Here is a 26,581-nt window from a genome sequence, read left to right as displayed (position 1 = left end):
ATCAAATACTTATTTCATGCAATAAAATGCAAATTAATTATTTAAAAATCATACAATGTGATTTTCAGGATTTTTGTTTTCGATTCCGTCTTTCACAGTTGAAGTGTACCTATGATAAAAATGACAGACCTCTACGTGCTTTGTAAGTGGGAAAACCTGCAAAATCGGCAGTCTCAAATACTTGTTCTCCCCACTGTCTGTGTCTGTGTTTATATATATATATATATATATATATATATATATATATATATATATATATATATATATATATATATATATATACATATACACATACATATATATATATATATATATATATATATATATATATATATATATATATATATATATATATATATATATATATATATATATATATATATATATATATATATATATATATATATATATTGTTGTGGTTACCAAATTCGCAAACCACCATTCAGGTCCCTGAGGTGAGATATCTCGGTAAGTACATGTGTAGTTAGGCCCAAACCCGTTGTCTAGTGGGTATGACATGTCATTTATGCGTGCTGCGACTCTTCAGGATAGCCGTTTTTCTTTTACTATCTTTATTTTGGACCAACCGCCATTGTTACCACCACCAACCACAACATCAACCACCCACCGCGGCGCCGCTTCACGTCACACCTCGCAACCGTCGCATCGCCACCGTTCTTGCGCCGCTTGTGGGTACCGGTGTTGGACTCGTGCAGGGCGCGCGCCGAACAGCGTGTACAAAACCACGGATTTTCCACTTCAAAAACGGATCAAAAACGACACACGCCCACTTTTGTTCCGTCCAATCGGTGAGCGAGGGGCGATTTGGCCCCGCCCCCAGGGCGTTGGAGGGCGATCGATATATGCAAATTTATGGATCAAAAAGCATTCACGCCCACTTTTTCTCGGGCCAATGGGGAGCGAGGTGAAAGGTCGAAGGGAGGGGGTCAAAGATGAGAGAGCGAAGCCACGGGGCTTATATAAGCGACCGTGTTCGTCAGTCAAGTGGACAAGAGTTAAGACTTCGCGGGCGGTGGAGTTGGGAAGAAACAAGAAGGAGTTGGTCGTCATCGTGTGCGTTGGAGTCGGAACGGAGGGGACGGAGCTGTGGAGAGGCGGCGAGGGCAGACGAGGGGGTGCTCGCGTCGTGCAGGGAGCTGCACACCAGGGAGGCCGACGGCGCGACCTGGCCGAGGTGGAGACGCTCGTCGCGGGACTCGAGGCAGAGTAGAAATCCTCTATACCCCGAGCATCAGCAACCCCCTCCTGTTTCCCCCCGCGCTGAGATAGTGCGACCAAGGGGGCCCCTTTTCCCACCCCCTACCAGACACTGTCCACGAGGCCCGCGGAGTTGAGGCACCATCGCCGCTCCGCGTCTCATCACCAGACGGGTAGGCCCGACCCGGTCTCGGCCTCAGGCCCGCCTCATCCTTGAGGGTTCTCTGTTCTTTTCCTTGGTTTTGGGTATGTGTTGTCGGCGCCGTCTGTGAAGTAAAATTGTATAAGTGTTGCCGTGTGCTCGCGTAATCGGTATTAGATCTGCATTGTCGCATTTGCTTTTTGTGTAAAATTTGCATTGTGTTTCTTTTCCTTTTCTATGTGCTTTTGGTGGAATTGTATATGTGCGCTTTCCGTTCATCGCGAATAAATGTGCTTTGTGTTGAACTGTTTCCCGCTTCGCTTCGTCATTTCTTTCATTGAATCCTCATCTTGCTTCACGTAAAGGGTTGGTAGTGGGCTGAATACGCCCGATAATTAATCGAACCGTCGAGGTCGACGAATAACACCGCTCGGTTATCCCGATAGTACGGAACGGGTTGCTTAAGTGGCCCGTGTCCGAAGTCGACCTGCGGCGAGGTGCGATCGCCCGGTTTACCCTCCGCGTGGGTACTTAGGTAGGTCGAATTTGGCGAGCAACCCTATCCCACGCGGGGGCTGATTGGCTCGATCGCGGTGAGACCGAAAGGTCCACCCGTGACTGGTTCCCGGCGTTAGTCCGAGAGGGTCACGACTGGATTGTCCGTCCGGTGGGCGACGTGCCGCGATTCGAGTTACGTGGCCGTCAGCACGCCGGCGGGCGCGAATCCGTAACACTGGTGTCAGGTCGTGCGATACGAATCCATCGCCCTCCTCGCGGCACTGGTATCGGAGAACAGGAAAACGGGCTCTCCTGTCTCCGGCTAAATTCACGGGAATCGGTCCAGGGGTGAGAGAAGCGACCCCCGATTCCCTCCAAATTACGAGCGAGCGAAATTAACCCTTTAAGAGAAGCAAGATGGCGTCTCAAGGCGAGCGGGAGCCGGGGGTATTAGAAATGGATGTAGAATGTGTAGAATCCATGGTCCAGGATGGAATCCCCGAGCAGGAAATGTTGATTGTGCAGGAACACGGACGCGCCCAACTGAACCCAGAGCCCGAAATGGGTGCGGCAGCGGCCGCGGTGTATGACACCTCCCCCCCCCCTCTCCACCAAAACCCTTCCCCGGCCCTTGCCGAGGCGGCTCGGCTGAGTGCATCCGACGTGGCCCGGCTGTGCGCCGTGCTGGCGGCAATGACAGCGAGATTGGATGCGAATACACAAAAAATGGATGCGAATACACAACAAATGAACGAAAATATGGATGCGAATACACAAAAATTGGATGCGAATACATAAAAATTGGATGTGAATACACAACAAATGAACAGAATGGAAACAAACATGAAGGAAGAAACGAAAAAGCTCCGGGGTGAGACGCAGAACATGGGCCGATGCCTGCAGGCGGGCATGAAGGCCGTGACCAGGGAGCTGGGAATGGCGACTCCACGTGTGGGAGCGAACGAGCTGGAAGAGGGTGCAACGGCTGACAGGCCCGCGGTGGAGGCGGGTGAAAAAATAATTCAGGGGGCGTGTTGGGCGATGGTCGTGACAGAGGAATCGACGGTGACCAAAAGGGAAAAATTAAATGGGGAGACCAAAACGTGTGAGACGAGACACGAGGTGACGACGACAGAAACACACGGACGCACACACACACACGGAGGTAGTGGAGGATAGTGAGGTTGGGCTCGCGGAGCGTGTAGGGACCCAGTGCGAGCACCTGGATGGCCTCCTCCAGGAACGAGGGGAGCGGGTATTCCCCCTTGAGGCGGATCACGACCAGGTGAGTTCGGTCGTGCTTTGCGAGGTTGAGGGGACGAGTGCTGTGGACAGGTGCACGGAGAGCTTGGGGGGTATAGAGGCCCCGGAGACCCTTGTGGGGACACGAATCCCCAGTGTGGTTGTCCCGGTGTGTGTGGTGCAAGGTGTGAGTGCGTCCCCGTGTGTGGAAGCGACCCCGTGTGTGAGTGGTGTGGTGGCGATGGTGCCGGAGTGCGTGCTTCCCAGCACGCCGTGTGTGGATGAGGCACCGTGTGTGGAAGAGGCCGTGTGTGTGAGTGAAACGGCCAGTGTGGATGAGGAACCGCGGTTGAGTGCCCCCGCGTGTGTGGGTGAGGCACCGTGTGTGAGTGAGGCCGTGTGTGTGGATGAAACGGCCAGTGTGGATGAGGCACCGCGGTTGAGTGCCCCCGCGTGTATGAGTGAGGCACGGTGTGTGGATGAGGCACAGCGGTTGAGTGCCCCCGCGTGTGTGAGTAGTATGGTTTGTGTGAGTAGTGAGGCACGCGTGAGTGAACGGCCGTATGCAAGGGAGACCGTGTGTGTGAGAGAGCGGTATGTAAGGGAGATGTCGGTCGGCATGCGGGAGCACGCAGCCGCGTCTCCCAGTGTGAATGTGATGGAGTGGAGTGTGTGCGTCGTAACACGCAGGTGTGCGTGGGTCGAATGGAGACGGAGACGGCGACATGGGAGAAACGAAAGCCGAGTAGCGGCTGTAGCTATTTCGGGGACCGTGCCGGGTTCACCCAGCCGCGAGCACGCGGTTCGTGCTGTGCAACGCTCGAGACCGCCACGTGCTCGCTTGCGAGAGTGAAGTCCCGGTCCGGAAACGCACGCGGTGGATTTGCCGATCCCGCGGACGGACAAAGTTTAGGCAGGTAAACGGATTTGGATCGGACGGGTTCTCCACGCGATCGTGTGTGTTAAGCTCCAACGGGCAAAGCACATGTGTTCGCGTGGGGAACCCCTCGAGACGTGGGGCTTGTGTTTTTTTTTTATGCGCACGGTGACGCCATGGCTGCACGTGGGGTTGGAATCCGGCAGGAGGGGTATCTCTGCCGGATGGTACCGTCCAAGGAGGGACGAGGAACACGTGCAGCTGCATGACGTCACGGGCAGGTGCAAAGTGCGCGAGCTCTGAGTTGCCGCGCAGGTGCTGCGCATGAAAAAAAAAAAAAAGAAAGAAAAAACAAGCCTCACTTTCGGGTGCACAGGATTCCTGGGCAAGGGGTGGAAGACCCCCTTGACCCTGGGCACAGGATGGAAACTAGTTAGGCGGAAGGGTTAGCTTAGCTAGACCGACTCCATGGGGCAGGGGTAAGTCCTCATGGAGTCCGTGGAATGGATTAGTTAGAGGGATTGTAGCCAGATTTAGGTGGGGAAATTGATTAAAGAGATTAGGAGACAGAGACAGACTGGTGAGTGTGTAGAGGGGACGTAGTTTAGCTACGTAGTGTTAAAAGGAACGTGCTGTAGTTTAAGGGACGACGTGGGAGCACGAGTTAGTTAGGGGATGTAGTTAGAAGGATGGCAAGTTCAGCGGTGTGTGTGTTGAAGAGTTGGTGAGTTGTGAGGTGAGTACTTGGTGAGTGAGTGAGGCCAGCGGGTCTGTGTGTATGGAGCGAATGGGGAATGCATGGTGCGATGAGTGATTGGGGGGAGGAGTGACTCCAGCCCAAGGGACCCCGGGGTCAGAGTAAAGTGAGTTAGCTGGGTTAGTCAAATTGAAAAATGGAGGTCGTTTTGTTGTTGGTGGGAGTGTAGGCTCGAAACCCATTTGGAGGGGTGCAGGAGCCCTGTTGACGGGCTTGGGAGCGTGGCTGCGAAAGGTGAGTATCGCTGAGTGGGTACCCCGGGCACCAGGCTAGTCGGCCGCGGTAGGCCATGGGCCCATGGGGGGCCGGGATAGCGTAGTGGGCACGGGTGCGCCTGCTTGGTGCGGGGGCCCGGGGTGCCATTAGCCGCGTGGGCAGTGTTGTGGGCAGGGGTGACCCTCGGAAAGGGGCCCGGGAGGCCGGCCTGCCACGTGTGCGTTTCGGGGGAGGTGCCATGGGGGGCACTCCCCGGTGTTAGGGAGCTGGTAGGCTCGGAGGCAGTGTAGTGCCCGGGGGTGCCATAGCGGGAGATTCGGCAGAGGGTCGTGCCTGCCAAAGGGAGCCACGTGTCCCAGCCAGGAGACCGTGTGAGGGCACGGAGAGAAAATTGGGGGGCGAGGCCCGAAATTGTAAGGACACCAACACAGGCGACGGGAATCTGGGTTGTTAGAACCAATAGTTTAAGCGAGAGGTGCTTGTTGAAAGCCCCGGGGTAGTTTAACGGTGAAATGGTTATGGTAGATTAGGAAGTGTACCTCTCCGCACCATCCATCCCCTCGCTCTCGTTGTGGGCCGCTGGACCCACTTTGGTTATAGATCGCCGAACTCTGGGGAGGCCATTCTGAGGCTTGAGTTGGGCCTCGACACAGGACGCTAGCTCTCCCTTGTTCCCCTCCGGGAAGGGAACGTAGGGGTTGGGAGTAGGCTAGGTGACAGGATAGGTTAGCCGAACAAGGACGATAAAGGGGGTTAGGGGACGATTTATAGTGGGGAAGTAAAAATAAAAACAACAAAAAATTAAGTTGGGGCTAAATTGGGGTTTGACAAATTAAGGGAGTGGGTATGTACAGTGACAGGCAAAGGCGATAGGTGGGAGGGAGACAGGTAGGTAGGTCCGAGCCCGCCTTCCAAGTGGCCAGCACCACCGCACTCCCTCCACCAACCTCCACGGAACGGCAAAGGCTGGCCAACTTCATCTGCAGCTGCTGTGCTGCAAGGCCTGTGCCGGCTGGATCGTCTGCAGCTGCTGTGCTGCAAGGCCTGTGCCGGCCAGTTCATCTGCCGGCTGCCTGTTTTTTCTTCAAGGCCTGTGCCGGCCAGTTCATCTGCCGGCTGTGTTTGCCTGCAGCGGCCTTCTTCTGCGGGCTGTGTTTGCCTGCTGCCTTTGCCATGCCATGCCCACTGCCCACGTTCACCAGCCCCGTTCAATTTTGCTTTGCCCCCCCCCTGTTCATTGCCATGTGCGCCAGGATCCGCAAGGCAACAGTTTGCAAGCTGCAAGAACTGCCCCGTTGGCAGCTACAACATGGGCCTGCAGTGGCGGCCCGTGCACCGTGTTTGTGTCCATCCATCCATCCGTTGTGTTCATTGCGTGTGCCACTTGAGCTGGCACGGAGACTGCGTTTGTGCAGCCCATGCACCGTTGTGGTTCACTGCGTTCAGTTCAAAAAGGGAAGGCCCTGGACTGCGTGTGAGCAGCCAGCCACGTTCCCTGTCACCTGCATTGTTTTGAGCCAGAGACTGCATGCGGGCAGCCTGGCTCCCTGCTAACTGCTTTTCTTTTGCAGAGTTCAATGATCCTGGGCCATGGTTTAGTGTAAAATTTGTAAGTTAAGGTAAGATGTACTGTAAATATGAGTGCGCCCCCGGCATGTCTGTCTAGCGCCGGCAATTTTGTTTAAGTCGTCCGTGTGAGTGAGTTTGTTTAGGTAGTTACGCAGCCCTCAGGTTATTTATTTTGGGGACACGAATACCATGAATGTCGCACTCAGGGATCCGTAGGTAAAATGTACTAGGGGAAAACTACACATTGATGGCACACGAAAATTTGACGACTCGGGACGAGTCTGTAAAAAGGGGTCAAATTAATTATTTAAAAATCATACAATGTGATTTTCAGGATTTTTGTTTTCGATTCCGTCTTTCACAGTTGAAGTGTACCTATGATAAAAATGACAGACCTCTACGTGCTTTGTAAGTGGGAAAACCTGCAAAATCGGCAGTCTCAAATACTTGTTCTCCCCACTGTCTGTGTCTGTGTTTATATATATATATATATATATATATATATATATATATATATATATATATATGTATATATATATGTTTGCTGTATATGTATATATATATATATATATATATATATATATATATATATATATATATATGTATATGTATATGTATATATATATATATATATATATATATATATATATATATATATATATATTGTTGTGGTTACCAAATTCGCAAACCACCATTCAGGTCCCTTAGGTGAGATATCTCGGTAAGTACATGTGTAGTTAGGCCCAAACCCGTTGTCTAGTGGGAATACATGTCATTTATGCGTGCTGCAACTCTTCAGGATAGCCCTTTTTCTTTTACTATCTTTATTTTGGACCAACCGCCATTGTTACCACCACCAACCACAACATCAACCACCCACCGCAGCGCCGCTTCACGTCACACCTCGCAACCGTCGCATCGCCACCGTTCTTGCGCCGCTTGTGGGTACCGGTGTTGGACTCGTGCAGGGTGCGCGCCGAACAGCGTGTACAAAACCACGGATTTTCCACTTCAAAAACGGATCAAAAACGACACACGCCCACTTTTGTTCCGTCCAATCGGTGAGCGAGGGGCGATTTGGCCCCGCCCCCAGGGCGTTGGAGGGCGATCGATATATGCAAATTTATGGATCAGAAAGCATTCACGCCCACTTTTTCTCGGGCCAATGGGGAGCGAGGTGAAAGGTCGAAGGGAGGGGGTCAAAGATGAGAGAGCGAAGCCACGAGGCTTATATAAGCGACCGTGTTCGTCAGTCAAGTGGACAAGAGTTAAGACTTTGCGGACGGTGGAGTTGGGAAGAAGAAGCAAGGAGTTGGTCGTCGTCGTGTGCGTTGGAGTCGGAACGGAGGGGACGGAGCTGTGGAGAGGCGGCGAGGGCAGACGAGGGGGTGCTCGCGTCGTGCAGGGAGCTGCACACCAGGGAGGCCGACGGCGCGACCTGGCCGAGGTGGAGACGCTCGTCGCGGGACTCGAGGCAGAGTAGAAATCCTCTATAACCCGAGCATCAGCAACCCCCTCCTGTTTCCCCCCGCGCTGAGATAGTGCGACCAAGGGGGCCCCTTTTCCCACCCCCTACCAGACACTGTCCGTGAGGCCCGCGGAGTTGAGGCACCATCGCCGCTCCGCGTCTCATCACCAGACGGGTAGGCCCGACCCGGTCTCGGCCTCAGGCCCGCCTCATCCTTGAGGGTTCTCTGTTCTTTTCCTTGTTTTTGGGTATGTGTTGTCGGCGCCGTCTGTGAAGTAAAATTGTATAAGTGTTGCCGTGTGCTCGCGTAATCGGTATTAGATCTGCATTGTCGCATTTGCTTTTTGTGTAAAATTTGCATTGTGTTTCTTTTCCTTTTCTATGTGCTTTTGGTGGAATTGTATATGTGCGCTTTCCGTTCATCGCGAATAAATGTGCTTTGTGTTGAACTGTTTCCCGCTTCGCTTCGTCATTTCTTTCATTGAATCCTCATCTTGCTTCACGTAAAGGGTTGGTAGTGGGCTGAATACGCCCGATAATTAATCGAACCGTCGAGGTCGACGAATAACACCGCTCGGTTATCCCGATAGTACGGAACGGGTCGCTTAAGTGGCCCGTGTCCGAAGTCGACCTGCGGCGAGGTGCGATCGCCCGGTCTACCCTCCGCGTGGGTACTTAGGTAGGTCGAATTTGGCGAGCAACCCTATCCCACGCGGGGGCTGATTGGCTCGATCGCGGTGAGACCGAAAGGTCCACCCGTGACTGGTTCCCGGCGTTAGTCCGAGAGGGTCACGACTGGATTGTCCGTCCGGTGGGCGACGTGCCGCGATTAGAGTTACGTGGCCGTCAGCACGCCGGCGGGCGCGAATCAGTAACAATATATATATATATATATATATATATATATATATATATATATATATATATATATATATATATATATATATATATATATATATAATTATATATACATAAATCTGATCTGGGACCCAAAGTAAGTGAAGAGCTAAATTTAGAATGCCATTGAGTCACATGTTCTGGTAGCCATATCAGATTGAAATATAAAAACTTCAAAAAGCCTCTCCAGAACTGCTGAACAGATCAATGCGAAACTTTGTACATACAGGTCGTGAGAAAAAGTATGGAAAAACCAACAGAATGTCATTTAGTCTGGTGTTGGGCCACCACATTCATCCAGGATGGCATGGATATCATGTGGCATGGAGTCAACAAGGGTCTGGAACTATTCTGCAGGAATGTGACTGTTCTGCATTCTTCCACAAGGAAATTCTCCAATTCACATTGGTTTGATGAAGGCAGAAATTGCTGTCTTCGGTGCTTCTCCAGACAGTCCTCCAAATACTCTATCGTCTTTGGGATTGAGGTCTGGTGAATGTGAGGGATGGGTAACTTTGTCCTCATGCTCCTCAAACTTCTTTTTGATGTCACGTGCCCTGTGGACTGGAGCATTATTGTTCTAAAAGACTCCCGTCCCAGCAGGGAAGAAATGCTGCATCATGGGATGCAGATGGTCACTTCGGACTGTAACGTAGTGCACTGCATCAACCCTGCCTTCTAATGGAATGAGTGAGCTGAGGAATTGCCAAAGAAAGGCATCCCATCCCATCATGGAACCTCCAGAACGTTTTACTGTTGGAACCAGGTACTCAGGGCTGTGGTGCTCCCTGTCTGTCACCGGATGTGCACACATCATCGTTGAGAACATGGTAAAGGATGACTCATCAGACCACATCATGCTCCTCCACTACTTGGCAGTCCATTTCCTATGCTCCTTGCACCAATGGACCCGTAAACGGGCGTTGCCAGGTGTTATCATTGGTTTGTGCATCGCGATCCAGCTGTGGTATCCCACCCTGTGTAGTTCCCTTCTGACCAATTCCGATGATAAAGGATGCTCACAACTCACGTTGAACTCTGTACACAGTTTGTTCATCATTGCTCTCCTCTTTAGCCTCACAGTCCGGACTAATGCCTGTGCATCATGCTTGTCGAGTATGTCCTTCCGCCCACTGTTGCACTTCGATGATGATGTCTTTCCTTCTTTTCTCCAGGCGAACATCACTTTTGAGACAGTTCCTCATGACAGGTCATCAATTACTGCAGCTTTTGTCACAGAAGCACCTGCTAAACGCACACCAACAATTTACACCCCATTCAAAGTCAATGAGGTCTCCTCTTGCGGCCATTCTGGCTCTTATTACTTGACTTGAGCTCCAACCCACTTATATAAATCGCTTGTATACACACACACACACACACACACACACACACACACACACACACACACACACACACACACACACACACACACACACACACACACACACACACACACACACACGACGAAAGGACTGCCAAAAAGAGATTTGCATATTTTAAACACCGGTCACAAACGTGTGTGTGTGGCGTCCTCATACTCTGCATATTTGTTGTACGACCTATGTATGTACCGGTGGTGTTTCCATTTTTTGTCCACTAACTGTATGATCGACTAACTATGGTGAATATCGTTTGAATTTTTTGTCATATTCATCTTCATTGACGCAATTTTGGTTTGATTTGCACAAAAGTGGTCATTAAATGTCCTAATAATCAATCAATAATCATTAAAGCTACGGATTATGGCAATGCATGTGACGTAATATGGTGCATGGATGAAATGGTATATGGGCCATAATAGCAGTGGGCCATAATAATAGGATGTTCAGTTAACTATGGTATTTTTGTTCAGAATGAGCATGCGAGGCAAGACTACATGCTCTACCGAGTGCCATTCTCGTTTTCATTGTTTCACCTTTGACCCCTAAAAATCGGAAGAAAAAAAAATTAAAAAGAGGATGTGACAGGTCACCTCCGTGCCAATTGTGACGTCTGGGTGTATTGGATCATTGTACATACATGCCAAGTTTGAAGAGGATTGGCTCAAACAAACGAAGGAATGGAGTGTGACTGTAATCGTTGGAAAGAAAGAACGAAACAGGAAAACCGATAAATCTTCCCTCCCTGGTAGGAGTTGAGACGTGATTACAGACATGATGGTGATACCAATCCAATGCTGTTTTTAAGAGTGGTTAATAAGGTAATTTTTTTCAGACCTCATAATCACAATTATTTTGACTGTTGAATTAAAATTACATTCACCTTGGACTAGCTTGTTTTGTTTTTTTTCTCCAAAGGTAAACCTGATTTTAATTCCAGGTACCGTACTGTGAGAGAGAGAGAGAGAGAGAGAGAGAGAGAGAGAGAGAGAGAGAGAGAGAGAGAGAGAGAGAGAGAGAGAGAGAGAGAGAGAGAGAGAGAGAGAGAGAGAGAGAGAGAGAGAGAGAGAGAGAGAGAGAGACTGACTGACTGACTGACTGACTGACTGACTGACTGTTTTGTGTGGCCATTACAAATTTACAAATGTTTAACTCCCTTTACACAGTAGAAAGGTTGCTGCAGAAGAACAGAGCCATGAATGATATAAATTATGGCTTTGTAACAGTGAAGACCAAAATTACTTGCAAAGAAAGTCAGATTTAGTTTGTCGTGCAGCAATGAGCGAAGCACTCGAGAAATTTGTCATTGCATTATTGCTTATTTATACTCATTGGATGGGTAGGCCACAGCTTTCAACAGATAGCCAGATAGAACACAGAACAGATCAGGACGTAACAGCAGAAAGAGAGGGGAGAAGCCCACTAACAGTGGGGTTGAGGGACAAAATTGAGGGAGACTTGGACAAATAGGGGATGTGGAGAAGAATGAGGACTACAGGACACAGGGACTACAGAAGGACAAGGAAAAACTGGAAAGTTGGGGAAGGGTGGGTAGCAGAGGGTGAATGGGGGTAGAAATAATGATGGTTTTTAATGGGGGAATGATTTGAGATGGTGGTGAACAGCTATCTTGAAGACCTGGAGGAAAGATCCACAAGTCCATCGCAATGTCCTTTCCCATGCATGCTCCCCAGTGTCTGTCCCAGTATACTTTCCCATGCTACTTTGCAAGCAATCTCCCAGAGTCCGTCCCAATATACGAACTGCCATGAATGCTCCCAATGCTCTATCCTGTCATGAGCCCTCCTATCCAACTCAAACGGTTGGTGATGCATCTTGATGGAGGTTTGTACAGACTTTGGAAATGTGTAGCCAATTACGTAAAGGTGGATATTCTTTTTCATTCGTGGTAAATCGTCGATATTGGTGAAGCTTTCCAACTGCCATGATGAATTGACGTCCAAACGTACACTGATACCAAACTTCATCGGAATTGTATTCCTGACAGAAGTCAAGGCTCATGGATGAGCTCGCTGTACCGAAGGTGTCAGGGTATTAGACTGATTGAGGGAACAGATGAACACAAATACCTAGACGTTCTACAATAGTACCTGAATGGGGAGACCTGACAAAAGGCAGTGAAGAGATGAAAGGCCACCAACATGTCCAGAGTAAATGAGAAGCAGACCCTGGGACTTGATCTCCTGCTGAAGATGCCATTAACTTGAGGAATCTTCGATCCAGCTTTATCCAAGGGAGCAAAGGGCAGCTGCACCAACCTACTGAGCTTCCCATTCTCTGATGGCCTATTATTCCTCATTGGAATTTCAACGACTCCTTTCTGTCCGATATCAACTACTTTGAAACTGTACAATTGGACTGTTCCCTGACCCATTAGTTTATTGTGTTGCATTCAGTGTTGAAGCTTGTGGAGGATTATACTCTGTGCTGTTGATGTTTGTCACAGTTTTTGGAATAAGATTGTACTTGAGTAATTCTCACACACGGTAAGAGGTGTTCCATGTCTTATGGTGGGACAGTGTGGTTATTGTGAAAACATTGCTTTCTCACCATGACATTATTGCAGCATGACTTGATTGTCTTAAATATGGTCTTTTCCTTTGATGATGATGATGTCATTATAGACCTTTGCAATGTACTCTGTGAAGACCTGCATTGTTCTGCATTGGCAGATGAGACAAACAATGTTGTTTTTGTGAATTTTGTTGCATTACAAGTTGATTTTTTTTCTTCAAAAAGACCTTTCATTATCGCTTTAAGTAGGGGCTTGTTATCGTTGTATCAGAAGCCAATGGACATGTGCACATGGTTTTGATTTTGAAGTATGATGATCAACCCATGTTTGACGCAGCCTTTGGAATTGGCCGATTTGAAAATGACTGCTTGCGCAAGGAGACGATGCAACCTTACAGAGTTCATTTGCAACCATTTGTTGCACACACGACACCGAACTTACCGAGCTGTACATCGGCACTCGGTGTGAGGATGGTTTGAAGTGCATTCGACCTCACAAATGCTTTTCCTTCAAGGACACGCATCACAAAGGCCCGACCAAAGACTGCGAAGGTGTTTGTGAAAATGTGTATACAGTCGAAGAAACGGGTTATCGACTAACACTGATTTGTGCACACTGCGTGCTTATAAAGGGTTAATTGATCTGTGTTCCAAATACCTCTTGAGAGGGAGGTAGGGGGAATGGGGTAGCAAGAATTGCAACATGTATTGTACCTCGAATGTCGACTGACAGTGGTCATGCTTCGCAGTAATATTTGGGTCGTAGATGACTGCAGGCGGGTTCCTTGAGATCGAGGAGTCGACTTGTTTAACTTGACAAAGGGAGCACTGTGACAGGCAAACAATCAAATCCATTTACTCTGTTGTTTCACCCACTTATTGTGCTACCCTCGTAATTTGCGGTGGTTGTATGTGTCGGTCCCCATTGTTGAAGAACCCCTGCGATTGTGTGATGTGCAGTGCTGCATCGATGATTTTTCCGATATAGTCGCACTGTTGCTGAAGCATGGCGCCGATGCAAACGCACAGGACAGCGAGGGTTGGACACCATTGCATGCAGCTTCGGCCTGCGCCAATCTACCTTTGGTCCAACTGTTACTCTTGCAGTGAGTTTCCACACTGTCATTGTTTATCTCTCTTGCAGCCACATTCTTTTCAGCGTGTCAAACCCCAATGCACCCTTCTGGATTTTCTAACCTACCAGGTGAAACCAAAATAAACCAGAAGGGCACTCGGTGGAGCGCGTTCCTCCGCCACGTAACGCTTGATCCACGAGAACATATCGGGACAAATACATTTTTGAAATATCATGCTATAGGGTACTATATCGATTTTGGCCCTATCTCCCAATGGTGAAGAAGAACTTTAAAAATTAAATAATTATCGTATCCACATCCAAATTCGGACCTTCACCAAAATCGAATCCATTCGTCCTTGCGACACACCCAACGTGTCCACCAAGTTTCGTCCGAATCCGTCCACAACTTTTTGAGCTGTCCTGTACACAGACAGACAGAAAGGGGGTGAAAAATATAATCTCCTTCACCTTCAGTGTTGGAGATGATAATGAAAAGGCTGTAGCTATGCCCATCTTTAACCAGATCTGGTGGTGTCATGGTGAGCGTGTTCGCTCTGGGGTTGGGTTGGGTTGGGGGGGGGTTCAATGGTTCAAACCCCATCCGAGTCATCCCAAAGCCTTTTTTTTGTTTGTTTTGAAAAGGGATACCGCATGCTGCTTCCTTGCTTGACGCTCAGCATTTACAAGGAGAATTAGCTAACCTTAACAGCTAACCCTAACCCTAACCCTAACACAGACAACGCTGGGAAGGCAACGGCAAACCCACCCAGTCTAACCCTTGCCAAGAAGCCGCTTCAGGAGCACCGACGCTCTGAAAAGATTATGGTCCATCAACTTCATCAACAAAAAAATGCCTATCATTGATTATCATGAGGTTTTACTTTTGTACAAAATAACATCCGTTCTGATGAAGATCTGGAAGTGGGTGCTGCATCCTGGAGCATGCCATCCTTTGCATTGGGGTGGATCTAAAGTCAGCTGTGCCGTCTGCATTTAGGCAGTGGACGTTAAAGATCCCATGGCATCTATCGAAAAGAGTATATCATTGTGTGCTCTACACTCACCAAATTCCTGTGTGTATATATATATATATATATATATATATATATATATATATATATATATATATATATATATATATATATATATATATATATATATATATATATATATATATATATATATATGAGGGCCCGCGAGGAGGAGTGATGTAAGCGACATTTTTTTAATGATATGATGATGATAGGCTCGGATGATAGGGTAAGGGTTAAAATAGTGCTATATGGCATTAACTCCAAAATGGCCGATGTGTCCCTTACATCACTCCTCCTCGCGGCGTCTCATATGTCAAAGGGATGTTTAACTTGGATCAATTTGATGGTAAGAATGAGGTTCGCACATGAAAAGTAAATTAACGGATAGAATAAGCGATTAGGATGTGGTTAAACCACAGGTAGAATGGACCAAATGGCCTCTTCCTGTGTCTAAGTTCTATTATTTTTCCTTTCCTTCTATCCAAATGTGTATAATGATGATGGAGGAAGAGTCAGTTATACAATGTGTTATTTCACTTAGTCTTAGTGATTAAGGTCTCCATATATACTGTTGAAACATAGTTAGCATAGGTGGGTTTAGACGGGGGTCCTGAGTGTCTCGACCCCCCCCCCCCAATTCCCTCTTTTGTGGGTGAGTGAAAAAAATCACGAACAAATCACCAGGAGGCCAAAAAAAAAAAATGTTTAATATATCTACAAGATTGAGGCTCACGGAAGAGCTAGAGCAGAATAGAATGGAACAAAATGGCAAGGGGGAAACACTGAATAGAAGTGAGAGTGAGATCAAGGGCAGAGGGAGAAGGACACATGAAGTGGACAAGCTGAGCTGGCACGGCACTCGATAGAGCGTGTGCAGAGGTGTGATCAAAAAGTTCAGTGAATGGTGCCGCTACGAATTAATGCGTGAACATTGTTGTTGTCAGTGGACGGGACTTATTTTGTTCACCCCCTCATTAACCAGCACGCAACCAACACCATTTTAGTACATGCCAGTGCACCGTGACATTGCTTTGTGTGAGCACGTGTTTGTGACGTCTCGGGCTTTTGTGGAAAATGTCGAAGTTTGAGCAAAGTGCAAACATTAAATTTAGTTTTAAACTGTGTCGGAGTGGTGACCCGTCTTGGATTGTGCCCAGTAGCCAAGGAGACTGCTTCGGCAGCAACAACACTGCACAGAGGACGGATGGACAATCTCAAGGCTACAAGTCCATCTCCAGAGATCTTGATGTTCCTGTGTCCACCGTACGCAATGTTATCAGGAAGTTTAAGGCCCATGGCACTTCACGCTGCTTTCCCATTCCCTCTCCTCACACTGCCTTCCTATTCCCTCCCCCCTCACGCTGTCTTCCCATTCCCTCCCCCCCCTCACGCTGTCTTCCCATTCCCTCCCCCCCTCACGCTGTCCTCCCAGTCCCTCCCCCTCACGCTGTCCTCACAGTCCCCCTCCCCTCACGCTGCCTTCCCATTCCCTCCCCCTCACGCTGCCTCCCCTTTCTCTCCTCTCACACTGCTTTCCCAATCCCCTTCCCCTCATGCTGTCGTCCCATTCCCTCCCTCCTCATGCTGCCTTCTCATTCCCTGCCCTCGTGCTGCCTTCACATTCCTCCCCTCACGCTGTCTTCCCATTCCCTCCCCCCTCATACTGCCTTCCCATTCCCTCCCCCCTCATACTGCCTTCCCATTCCCTCTCCCCTCATACTGCCTTCCCATTCCCTCCCCCTCTCACTGCCTTCCCATTCCCTCCCCCCTCGCGCTGCCTTCCAATTCCCGGCCCCTCACGCTGCCTTTCCATTCCCTCCCCCTCGCAGTGCCTTCCCTTCCCTTCTCTCATGCAAGCCTCCTCCCAACCCCTCTCCTCCACCATACAACTTTCTGGAGGTCGAGGAGAGGAAAGAGTGTCAAAGAATGTGCCAGTTTGCCAAATGAAAGCTTGTTTTTTTTTTCTGTTTTTTTTTTCTTTTTTCGAAGCTGTTGGAATTGCTGCTCGGATCATTTCAGTTTTTATAAAGCAATGAATCGCCAGATCACGACAGCATAGCCGAGAAGTACACATGCTCGCTCTAAGCTGTCTCGCCTGGGTTTGTATCCCAACTCAGCTATAAACTGTCATCCCAGTTTTTCATAGGCAGGGTGATTCATCAATGTGTGTGCCATCTCTCGGATGGACATTCAGCTGGGCGTCATATCTGCCGGAATCCCCGCTCCTCCTCTCCCTCCCCTCACTCCCCACTCCCTCTCCCACCCCTCTGCCTCTCTCTTCCACCCCTATCCCTCTCTTTCCCACTCCGATCCCTCTCTCTCCCTCTCCACCTCCCTTCCCCTCTATCCTCTCTCCCTCCTCTCTCCCTCTCCACCTCCCTTCCCCTCTATCCTCCCTCCCTCCTCTCCCCCTTTCTCCCCACCCCTACCCCCCAACCCGCTCTAATATCCCCGTCAGTGAAGCGATTGATTGTATTTGCAAGTCTATATATATATATCTATATATATATATATATATATATATATATATATATATATATATATATATATATATATATATATATATATGCTAGCTTCACTGACGGGGATATTAAGAATTAAGAGGTGAGAGAGATAGAGATGTATGACAAAACACAGAGGGAAAGGTGAGGAGTGGAGGTGGGGTTCGCAAAGAGAATGATATGTTGTGCTTAATGACCGAGCACGCACGCACGCATGCACACACACACACACACACACACACACACACACACACACACACACACACACACACACACACACACACACACACACACACACACACACACACACACACACACACACACACGACGACGGTAGATACTTTAGATACACACGACGACGGTATCTACGACGGTAGATACTTTAGAGGCCTGGGGCGCAAGCATTTACAACCCACGCTATTTACCTGGCAAAGGTCTTGTCTGCCTGCATGCTCATACATGCATCGACCTTTGTACCCTTCTGGTAGACTCACTCCGAATCTGATTTGTTCATGCTTCAGTCCCCTCAACAGAGGGGAAGGTGTGGGGGAGCATGGCGAGGGGGGGTGGGGGGAGATGGGAGAGAGGGAGAAGGTGGGGTCAGAAAGAGAGAGAGGGGTAGGATAGGGGTGAGAGAGGGGAGGGGGAAGGGTTTCAGCATATGAGATGCTCAGTTAACGTGCATCCGAGAGACACCACATACATTGATGAATCACCCTTCTTGGGAAACATCAGGATAACAGTTTATAACTGTGTCGGGATTCGAACCCAGGCAAGACAGCTTTGAGTGAGCATGTGTACCTCTCGGCTTTCTTGCCGTGATGTGGTGATTCATTACTTCATAACAACTGAAAATATTTTGTTTTTTACTTATCGTGATCATATAATTGATTTTGCCTTCCTTCCTCCAGAATAGAACTGCACGTTATCGTGTTGTCGCGTTATTGCCATTTATTGAAGCGTGAAGAACGCACACCAAGTGGCTTCACACAGCAATTCACAAAACAGTTGAAGATACTTTTAAAAACAAAATGTTTGATTTTTATTTGTATTTATGTCAAAGTGACAGGTCGTATCATGGAAGATCGTACAAAAAGGGGAAATGTCGTGGAAAATTAAAATACACATTTTCAGCGAGCCAGTCACCACATGGTGCGCCGCAGAACTACACGTGGCCAACGCACGCGAGTGGCTCCTGAACTTAGTTCAAGTTGATCGATGCAGTATTCAATGACTGTGAATAATGTAGCCCGCTCACCAAGTGGCTTAAGCACTCCAACAAAACGGTTGATAAGAAACGGCTCGCTTGGCATGCGATTCGCAATCACCAAACTGTCATATTAAACATACACCTCCCGGAGATACCCAAAATGTCAAATATGTCCGAATTGGACAAATGAACACTTTTTTTAGGAGTGGGATCTGCTTCTAAGTTCGATTCTGGAGCTTAAATTTTGTAATTCTGCTAAGTTTAAGAGATTCTCGAGGTTATGGCATGTGCGGAAATGAAATAAGCCACGAACGCTGACGTCTCCGGGCATTTATAAGCATTGCAAGATTATAAACCCGTGATCTGTAGCTATGATGAACAGGCATTCGATAATATGAGTGAGGAAAGTGGGGAAAAAAAAAACTAAAAAACTTTATCATGAAGAAATCGTTGTGGCTTGTTCCAAGTCAAGGCAGTTCGGTAGTTGAGCAGGCATGGCATGGTTGAGCAGACCAAAAACATGGTGGCTTCAGACCACTGTTAAATAACCCGGGACACGCCTTAAGACCCCAGAGAGCGAGGTGGCCGAGAAATGCCTGATAAATGATATAATTCAATAAGGCCGTTGCTCGTCTTCAAAAGGAGTGTTTTAATTCACCAAAACACCCAATTTTCAGTCATGCCCTGCCCTGGAGTTTTCTTCGTATGTATGCAAAGTTTCAGGTTGCTAGGCTTTATGGTTTTGGAGTTGTGGAGTAGACACACACACACTGCTACACACACACTACCACACACACACTGCCACACACACACACACACACACACTGCCACACACACACACACACTGCCACACACACACACACACTGCCACACACACTCACACACTGCCACACACACACACACACACACACTGCCACACACACACATTGCCTTTTATTAGTGTATGTATATATATATATATATATATATATATATATATATATATATATATATATATATATATATATATATATATATATATATATAATTTTTATGCCTATCTCTCAATAGTGAAGAATCACATAAATTCTTATATCCGGATTCGAATCTTCACCAAAATCTTACGTTTTGCTCAAGAAAGATCATGGCTTTGAAAAATGGTTTGCTCAGGAAAGATCATGGCTGATCGTGAGACCCGGGAGTTTGAGTGACTGAAGTTCTTCAAGAGGATTATTAAGAAAGCACACGGACGGATGTGCCCGTACAGTGCAATCAGAGAGGAGAGTGAGAATATGAGGTTTGTCACGATTGAAAGACATATCCCAAGTGTTTCACCAACTTGTGATTTTTTTCAAGGTCTGAAGAGAGGGAAGAGGCTAAAGCCAATCTGTCTGAAGGTTGAAGGATGTCATGGCGGAGGGTGGAGTCCTCAGCAAATAGATAAACAGGGTTTTCCAGAGAGTCAGAGAGGTCGATGATGAAGATTAGGAAAAAAGACTGGGCCCAGAACACTGCCTTGGGACACTCCAGCCTTGATAGGGAGAGGAGATGAATGGATTTCATTGACAACCACATGGTGACTATGAGAATCCAGGATGTCAGGAAGCCATGTGTGTAGTTGGCCTTAGATGCCACAGACACAGAGTCTGGAGAGCAATGCGGGATGCCAGACTCTATCGACAGCTCGGGATATGTCTGGAGAGACAGCTCTAATCTCATGATTGACATTGAGGGCCTCCATCGTTGTTGGGGAGAGTCAGACCAGGTTACTCTGTATCAAAGATAGAGTAACCTGGTCTGAATCTGAATGGATGAACTGAGATGAGGTTGTTCGAGAAAAGAAAGGATTTCATAGCAACTGCGATGATGGTTTCCATGACCTTGCTGATCCATCCATCCATCCATTGGGACCATACTCTGTGCAGAACGTTGGTGCTGCCTAAGCAGTCTCCTTTGCTATTGGGCACAATCCTGGATGGGTCGCCACTCCGACACAGACATTTCTGCTGATTGGATGAAAGCTGATAGGTCTGTCATGAAGGGGATCAGTTTTTCACCTTTTTATGCAATTCCGTGATTTTGGCTGCTTTCCAAGCAGATGGAAGACGATCTTGGGCAAAGGACAGGGTGAAATGGCAGAGAGAGGATGTGCAAGAGCAGCAGAGCTGGCTTTTAAGATCCCTGAGCTGATGCCCTCCAGTCCAGTTGCTAAATCAGAGTCAAGGGTTGCCAGAAAATACTTCAACTTCTCAGGTGCAAAGGACACAGAGTCTGGGAGCAGTTGGGTGCAACTGGGTCGGGTGGGTTCAGAGAGAGAGGTTGGGGACACAAGTTTTGGAAGCAAACAGAGAACTGAGGCGTTTGGCCTCCTCACGTGTGGAGTCAGCTGTGGTGCCATTTGAAGAGAGGGAACGGACGGAGGGGGAGCATACTCCAGAGACAGACTTAACAAGGCATCACCATGTTTTAGAGGAGGGAGACAAGCTTGAGAGTTCAGCCTTGAGCTTGGCCAGATGTTGTTTTCTGCTCTCCTGAGAATGGACACACACTTGTTCCGGGCTGTGTGGAATGATCTGAGGTTGCCTTTGGTTGGATTTTCCTTCCAGGAAGAGAAGGCTGCATGTTTTAAGTCTACTGCCTCACTACAGGATTCTGTGTCCAAGGGGTGAGAGGATATGTATGACAACTTCAGAAGAGATAGTTTAGATATTGTTATGGTTGTGGGGGTAGATGGAGGAATTTAATAGGGAATTTAGCATTGAATATAGTAGTTTGGTCTGTGGACATGTAGGAGGCATCTCAATGTGATTAAGTAGGGAAACTGTGAGCTTAAGTGTTACTTGTCACTTAAGTGTAGGCGGAGGCCCCGCCTTCCAAGGTTTCGTGCAAGCAAGCCATGCCCCGGAGTAGGAAATGGTGGTTTCGGCGATGTTAGTCAGTCAGAGGCAGGAGTTCAGGGTGAGCGCACGCACAAAGCAAGATGCTGGCCTTTGGCTACTAGTTGAGTCGTGAGAAACGGACCCCGAGCCTCGTGTATTTCATAGCGGGTTGGTGAGGACTATCGACACACGAATCGGCTGCACTGGGGCTCTGAGCCTTGGTGTTGAGTGCCGTTCGCAGAGTGCTTGGATTACGTTTGTCCCGCTATGAGAGAAGCAATGACGTGCCAGTTTGTGCACGTCTGCACATGCTGGTGGAAGTACCTCAATTCTAAATTCCACAAAGACCAGCTCTGGGCCAAGCTAAGTGCAAGAATCCTCAAAAGGAAGGATTTTATTTTTATTTTATTTTCTCTTTGTATGTATTTGAGTCCGTGTGAAGAGGCGCCTCAACTTTAGGATTTATTTACTTCATTATAATAATTACCTTTTGATTTATTGTCCTTTTGTAAATATTTGTTTATGTTCATTAAATGAGTTCATTTTAAGAAACTGTAGCCATGTATTTGTAGTTGGGTTCGAGTATAACCCCCCCTCCCCCCCATACTGTGCTTCTCCGTCCCTCTGCCATTGCACCCTACCCCTCCTGCACGTGTTATAATCTCCGAGGATCAACGTGTCCATCTACTATTAATAAGGAAAGAAACTGCTCGACCTTCCAGGAGCTGGCGGTGTTAACCGTCCGTCACCGCAAATTGGGTCGGGGAGTTGACCTGGGCTGGCCACCCCCACGACAATATGTACATATTGGAATGCAAGCTTGTGTGGAAGGATTCCCAAGCAGTATTAATAACAGGAGAGGTGGAAATGAAGGACCTGTCTAATTGTCTTGACATGAGAGGGCAGCTTGCAGTCCCTGGCAGTCAGCTTGAGTAACTGCCAGACTCTACGGCGCTAACTGACTGTAGCTGGAGAGATGTCGACTCTCACAAGCACACAATCAGGTGAACATATTGGGAGTATAGGAGAAACAGGAAACTCATGGTTGGGAAAAACATTTGTAGGAAAATTCGTCGTGACCAAGTTATAAAGGGAAGATGTGGCATTGGGAGAAATTAGGGTTGGAAAGTTCACTGATTGGGAAAGTTTCACATTTGCAAATCACACTTGATTTTGTGCCGTACTGCTTTACAGGCAAGCACTCACGACATGAAAGACATCGTTCAGAGGAATTGTTGAAGAGGATTGTTGAGTAATTGGTGTCCCTTTAAGTTGACAAAGCTACAGGTTCCAACTCAATCACGTCAAAATCACGCTTTGTGGTTTAATGCTCGCGGTATCTGGGAGAGTATGTACCCATTCCTTTGATTTCTGGACCCCCTTTCAAAGAATCCTGGATTTGCTCCTGGTTAATACAATTAAGATTTATGATTTAAAACAGGGTTGATAAGGTCATGATTGTCCAATGGTAAATATGTGAAAGAAAACTACCTTGTCAAGGAAGGTAAGATTGATGAAACATTGCCACTTCATTGTCCTGTTCAGTGGTGGAGACTTATTGGCAGTGAATGTGGATGGAGACATGCCTTATGACATCTGTGAAGAATCGGAGACTCTCGATTACATCGAGACCACGATGACGGAGCAAGGTAAGGCTGAATGTGTGCACAGTTTGATTCATTCTTTTTTTGTGTAAATGTCAACTTGGTTCCTTTTTTATCGGCCACTCTCTCCCACTCACTTCCCTTTTCCTCTTACATTTTCCTCTCGACCTTATTAACAGTCTGCAGCTTCCATTCTCCATAACTACTGTGAATACTTCACTGCTCTTGCAGATGTCTGCATTCATAAGATTGTTTCTAATATTGTTCTTAATTGCTCTTGTCTTAAACCTACAGAACTTATGCTCGATAGAAAAAAAAAAAATCACAAACTTGAGTGCAATGCAACTCTGGCTGAGAAAATTAAATAAAGGAAGACACACACACACACACACACACACACACACACACACACACACACACACACACACACACACACACACACACACACACACTTCAAAGCCAAGTGTGCACACCTTTCTGCTATTGTGTACGTTTTATATTTTGTATTACATACTGTATGTGTTGACTGCTATTGGTATACTACACATGATACAATGGTTGTGCATGGTTGTGTCGATGCTGTCACCGTCAACTCGCCAATATGCGATGAAACGGTAAAACCAGTCCGACGGCTGATGGGTAATGTAGTATTGGGATTCTCATGCATGTGCTGCTTGTATATGTTTACAGCTGTGGAGGAACCTGGGTCAGGTTTGAAACAGCAAAGAGCTTATCTTTTGTGGCTTTTCTTGGTTGCTTTATACAGCTTTCTTTGGATGGAAGGGCTGAGTGTTAATTAATTATGTAATGCTAGTTACAGCTGTTGATGATGGAAAAGGTAAGAGCTGATTGGTCATTTGTGCATTTACCTACCCTTCTTTTTTACCGAGCATGTCCTTTTTAAAAAAGTTACAGCCGTCATCACATTCCCTAGTTTATGGAAATGAAATATTCCTCTGATATATGTATATATCAGAGTGATGTGATTGGGCTTTCAGTGTGTGTGTGTGTGTGTGTGTGTGTGTGTGTGTGTGTGTGTGTGTGTGTACATATATATATATATATATATATATATATATATATATATATATATATATATATATATATATATATATATATATATATATATATATATATATATATATATATATATATATATATATATATATATATATATATATATATATATATATATATATATATATATATATATATATATATATATATATATATATATATATATATATATATATGTACACACACACACACACACACACACACACACACACACACACACACACACACACACTGAAAGCCCAATCACGTCACTCTGATGTATATATCAGAGTGACGTGATTGGGCTTTCAGTGTGTGTGTGTGTGTGTGTGTGTGTGTGTGTGTGTGTGTGTGTACATATATACATATATATATATATATATATATATATATATATATAAATAATATATATATATAATATATATATATATATATGTATATATATATATATATATATATATATATATATATAATATATATATATATATATATGTATATATATATATATATATATATATATATATATATATATATATGTACACACACACACACACACACACACACACACACACACACACACACACACACTGAAAGCCCAATCACGTCACTCTGATATATACATATATCAGAGGAATATTTCATTTCCATAAACTAGGGAATGTGATGACGGCTGTAACTTTTTTAAAAAGGACATGCTCGGTAAAAAAGAAGGGTAGGTAAATGCACAAAGGATTTTAATTACAGGATTCATGAACTAAAATGAATTCACATCGACCTGTGGATTTGGTGAGGACAGCATGACATCACGTTGAGAATAAAAATGACTTTAATGAGGCAGGTGGTACCAGAATGGAGCTGGACGTGGGTGGTTGTTATCCCAGGAGTCAGTTTGACCGAAGTGAAGTTTTCAGTCTTATTTTTGCTCATTTCTTTTTTTCTCTCTTCCTTTCGATGTTATTTTTGATTCGCACTCACCATCATGTTCTTACCTGAAAAGAAGAAGAGCAAAGGATGCTCAATTCTGACCTCGGATTTTATTAATAAAAGGCACAGTAATTCATGTAGTTTCATGGTTTTGACAGAATCTGTCTGTACTGGTGTTGGTAACCAATGCCCATAATCATCATACTTCCTGTTTTGGTGCTGAAAATCAAGATTGTGGCGAGTGAGATTTTAACTTCATCATGTGTATGATGGTTTTGCAAGCCCACAAGATCATGAATGGAAATCTATAATGAAGTCCCTCACCAACTTGGCGCAGACTTGAAGGGAATGTTGAAAGCATGGTGTTGGCTTCATGGTTAGGTGGCTGGCTTAAAACCCTAGGGTCATGAGTTCAAGCCCCCGTTGGTCCGTTGAATTAACAATGGGTCGGGTTGACTCAGCCTGTCATCCTTCCGAGGTCGGCAAAATGAGTTCCGGTGTACCAATAACAGGGGCATTGCATCAGTGGCATAGGCGCACCCCCAACCAATTATGTCACGCGCAGCCTTGTGCTGCACACGAAAGAGGAGGAGGAAATGAGGTGGAGGAGGAAAGGGAAAGAAGAGGAAATGCTGAGGTGGAGGAAGAGGAAGAGGAGGAAATGTTGAGGTCATTTTGGGGTCTTCGTCTTTTGAATGTGGATCTTCCCACCCCCATCAACCAGTTGAACTGCATACCACTGTTTATGGAAACCCATTTCTAATTTACCCAAATAGGTAATTTTTTGCAAATCCGTTCCTTCGAAGTGCTATTAAACGCTCCATTACGACGGATTTGCCTTCACTGCTCATCCTGTCCTCATATGACCTTGATGAAAATGAATAAACGGGTTATTATGACACACTCTTCCTTCATAAGGTGGTAATTTCTAATTCGTCCTTTTACCTCTCCGAAGTACTTGCTTTGATACCACCACGAGCCTGGCACCCATAATGTTTTCTAAAGAAACAACCCACGCGTACCTGGACCTCCGATCGATGAGGGTGAAATAATATTTGTGTCCTGTCTGGTTTTTAACTTTAAACAAGATGTCTAGTTAAATATGATGAATCATTTTGGAATATATTTTTCGTTTTATAAATACTGCCACAACGTGCTTACATCATTCCACGGTTTTATTGTCTTTTCCCTCTTCAGCCTTCACAATATGAATAGCCAGGCCTGTTTTATTATGAAGGTTAATTACCAAGTCCCAGTTTCGATTTTGTACCTTTAAACTCCCTTCTGATCATCCCCGCTGCCTTAACCTAATGTGAAATCTAATCGTCATGATTGCTTGAGCTTTGTGGCCGATAATGGCCGTACACACGAGGTGTGCACAAACAACATGGGAACATGAATCTGCTTGTCGTGTGGGAGCCAGGGCCGGATTACGATTTTGTAGGCCCCTGGGCTACAGATACTGTGAGGCCCCCAGTGATAATTAACAAAAGCACGCAAATCGAATTTCGGATT

General features: G+C 46.5%; 1 protein-coding gene across 4 annotated transcripts in view; it reads left to right on the top strand.

Moving 5' to 3' along the window:
- The window catches only part of LOC147021426 (protein phosphatase 1 regulatory subunit 16A-like), a 218,272-nt gene that overhangs the window by 127,991 nt on the left and 63,700 nt on the right, over positions 1-26,581 (top strand). For all 4 annotated transcript variants that reach the window (XM_085891353.1, XM_085891351.1, XM_085891352.1 and 1 more), the window contains 2 exons: positions 13,762-13,907; positions 23,028-23,131. In XM_085891353.1, the coding sequence (XP_085747479.1) occupies positions 13,762-13,907; positions 23,028-23,131 (250 nt within the window). The remainder of the gene's footprint in view (positions 1-13,761; positions 13,908-23,027; positions 23,132-26,581) is intronic.

Source organism: Eptatretus burgeri, chromosome 8 (genome assembly GCF_056783735.1).
Source record: "Eptatretus burgeri isolate ZD-2024b chromosome 8, Ebu_testis_v1, whole genome shotgun sequence".
NCBI lineage: Eukaryota > Metazoa > Chordata > Myxini > Myxiniformes > Myxinidae > Eptatretus > Eptatretus burgeri.
This window is presented reverse-complemented; position numbering and strand designations above follow the sequence as displayed.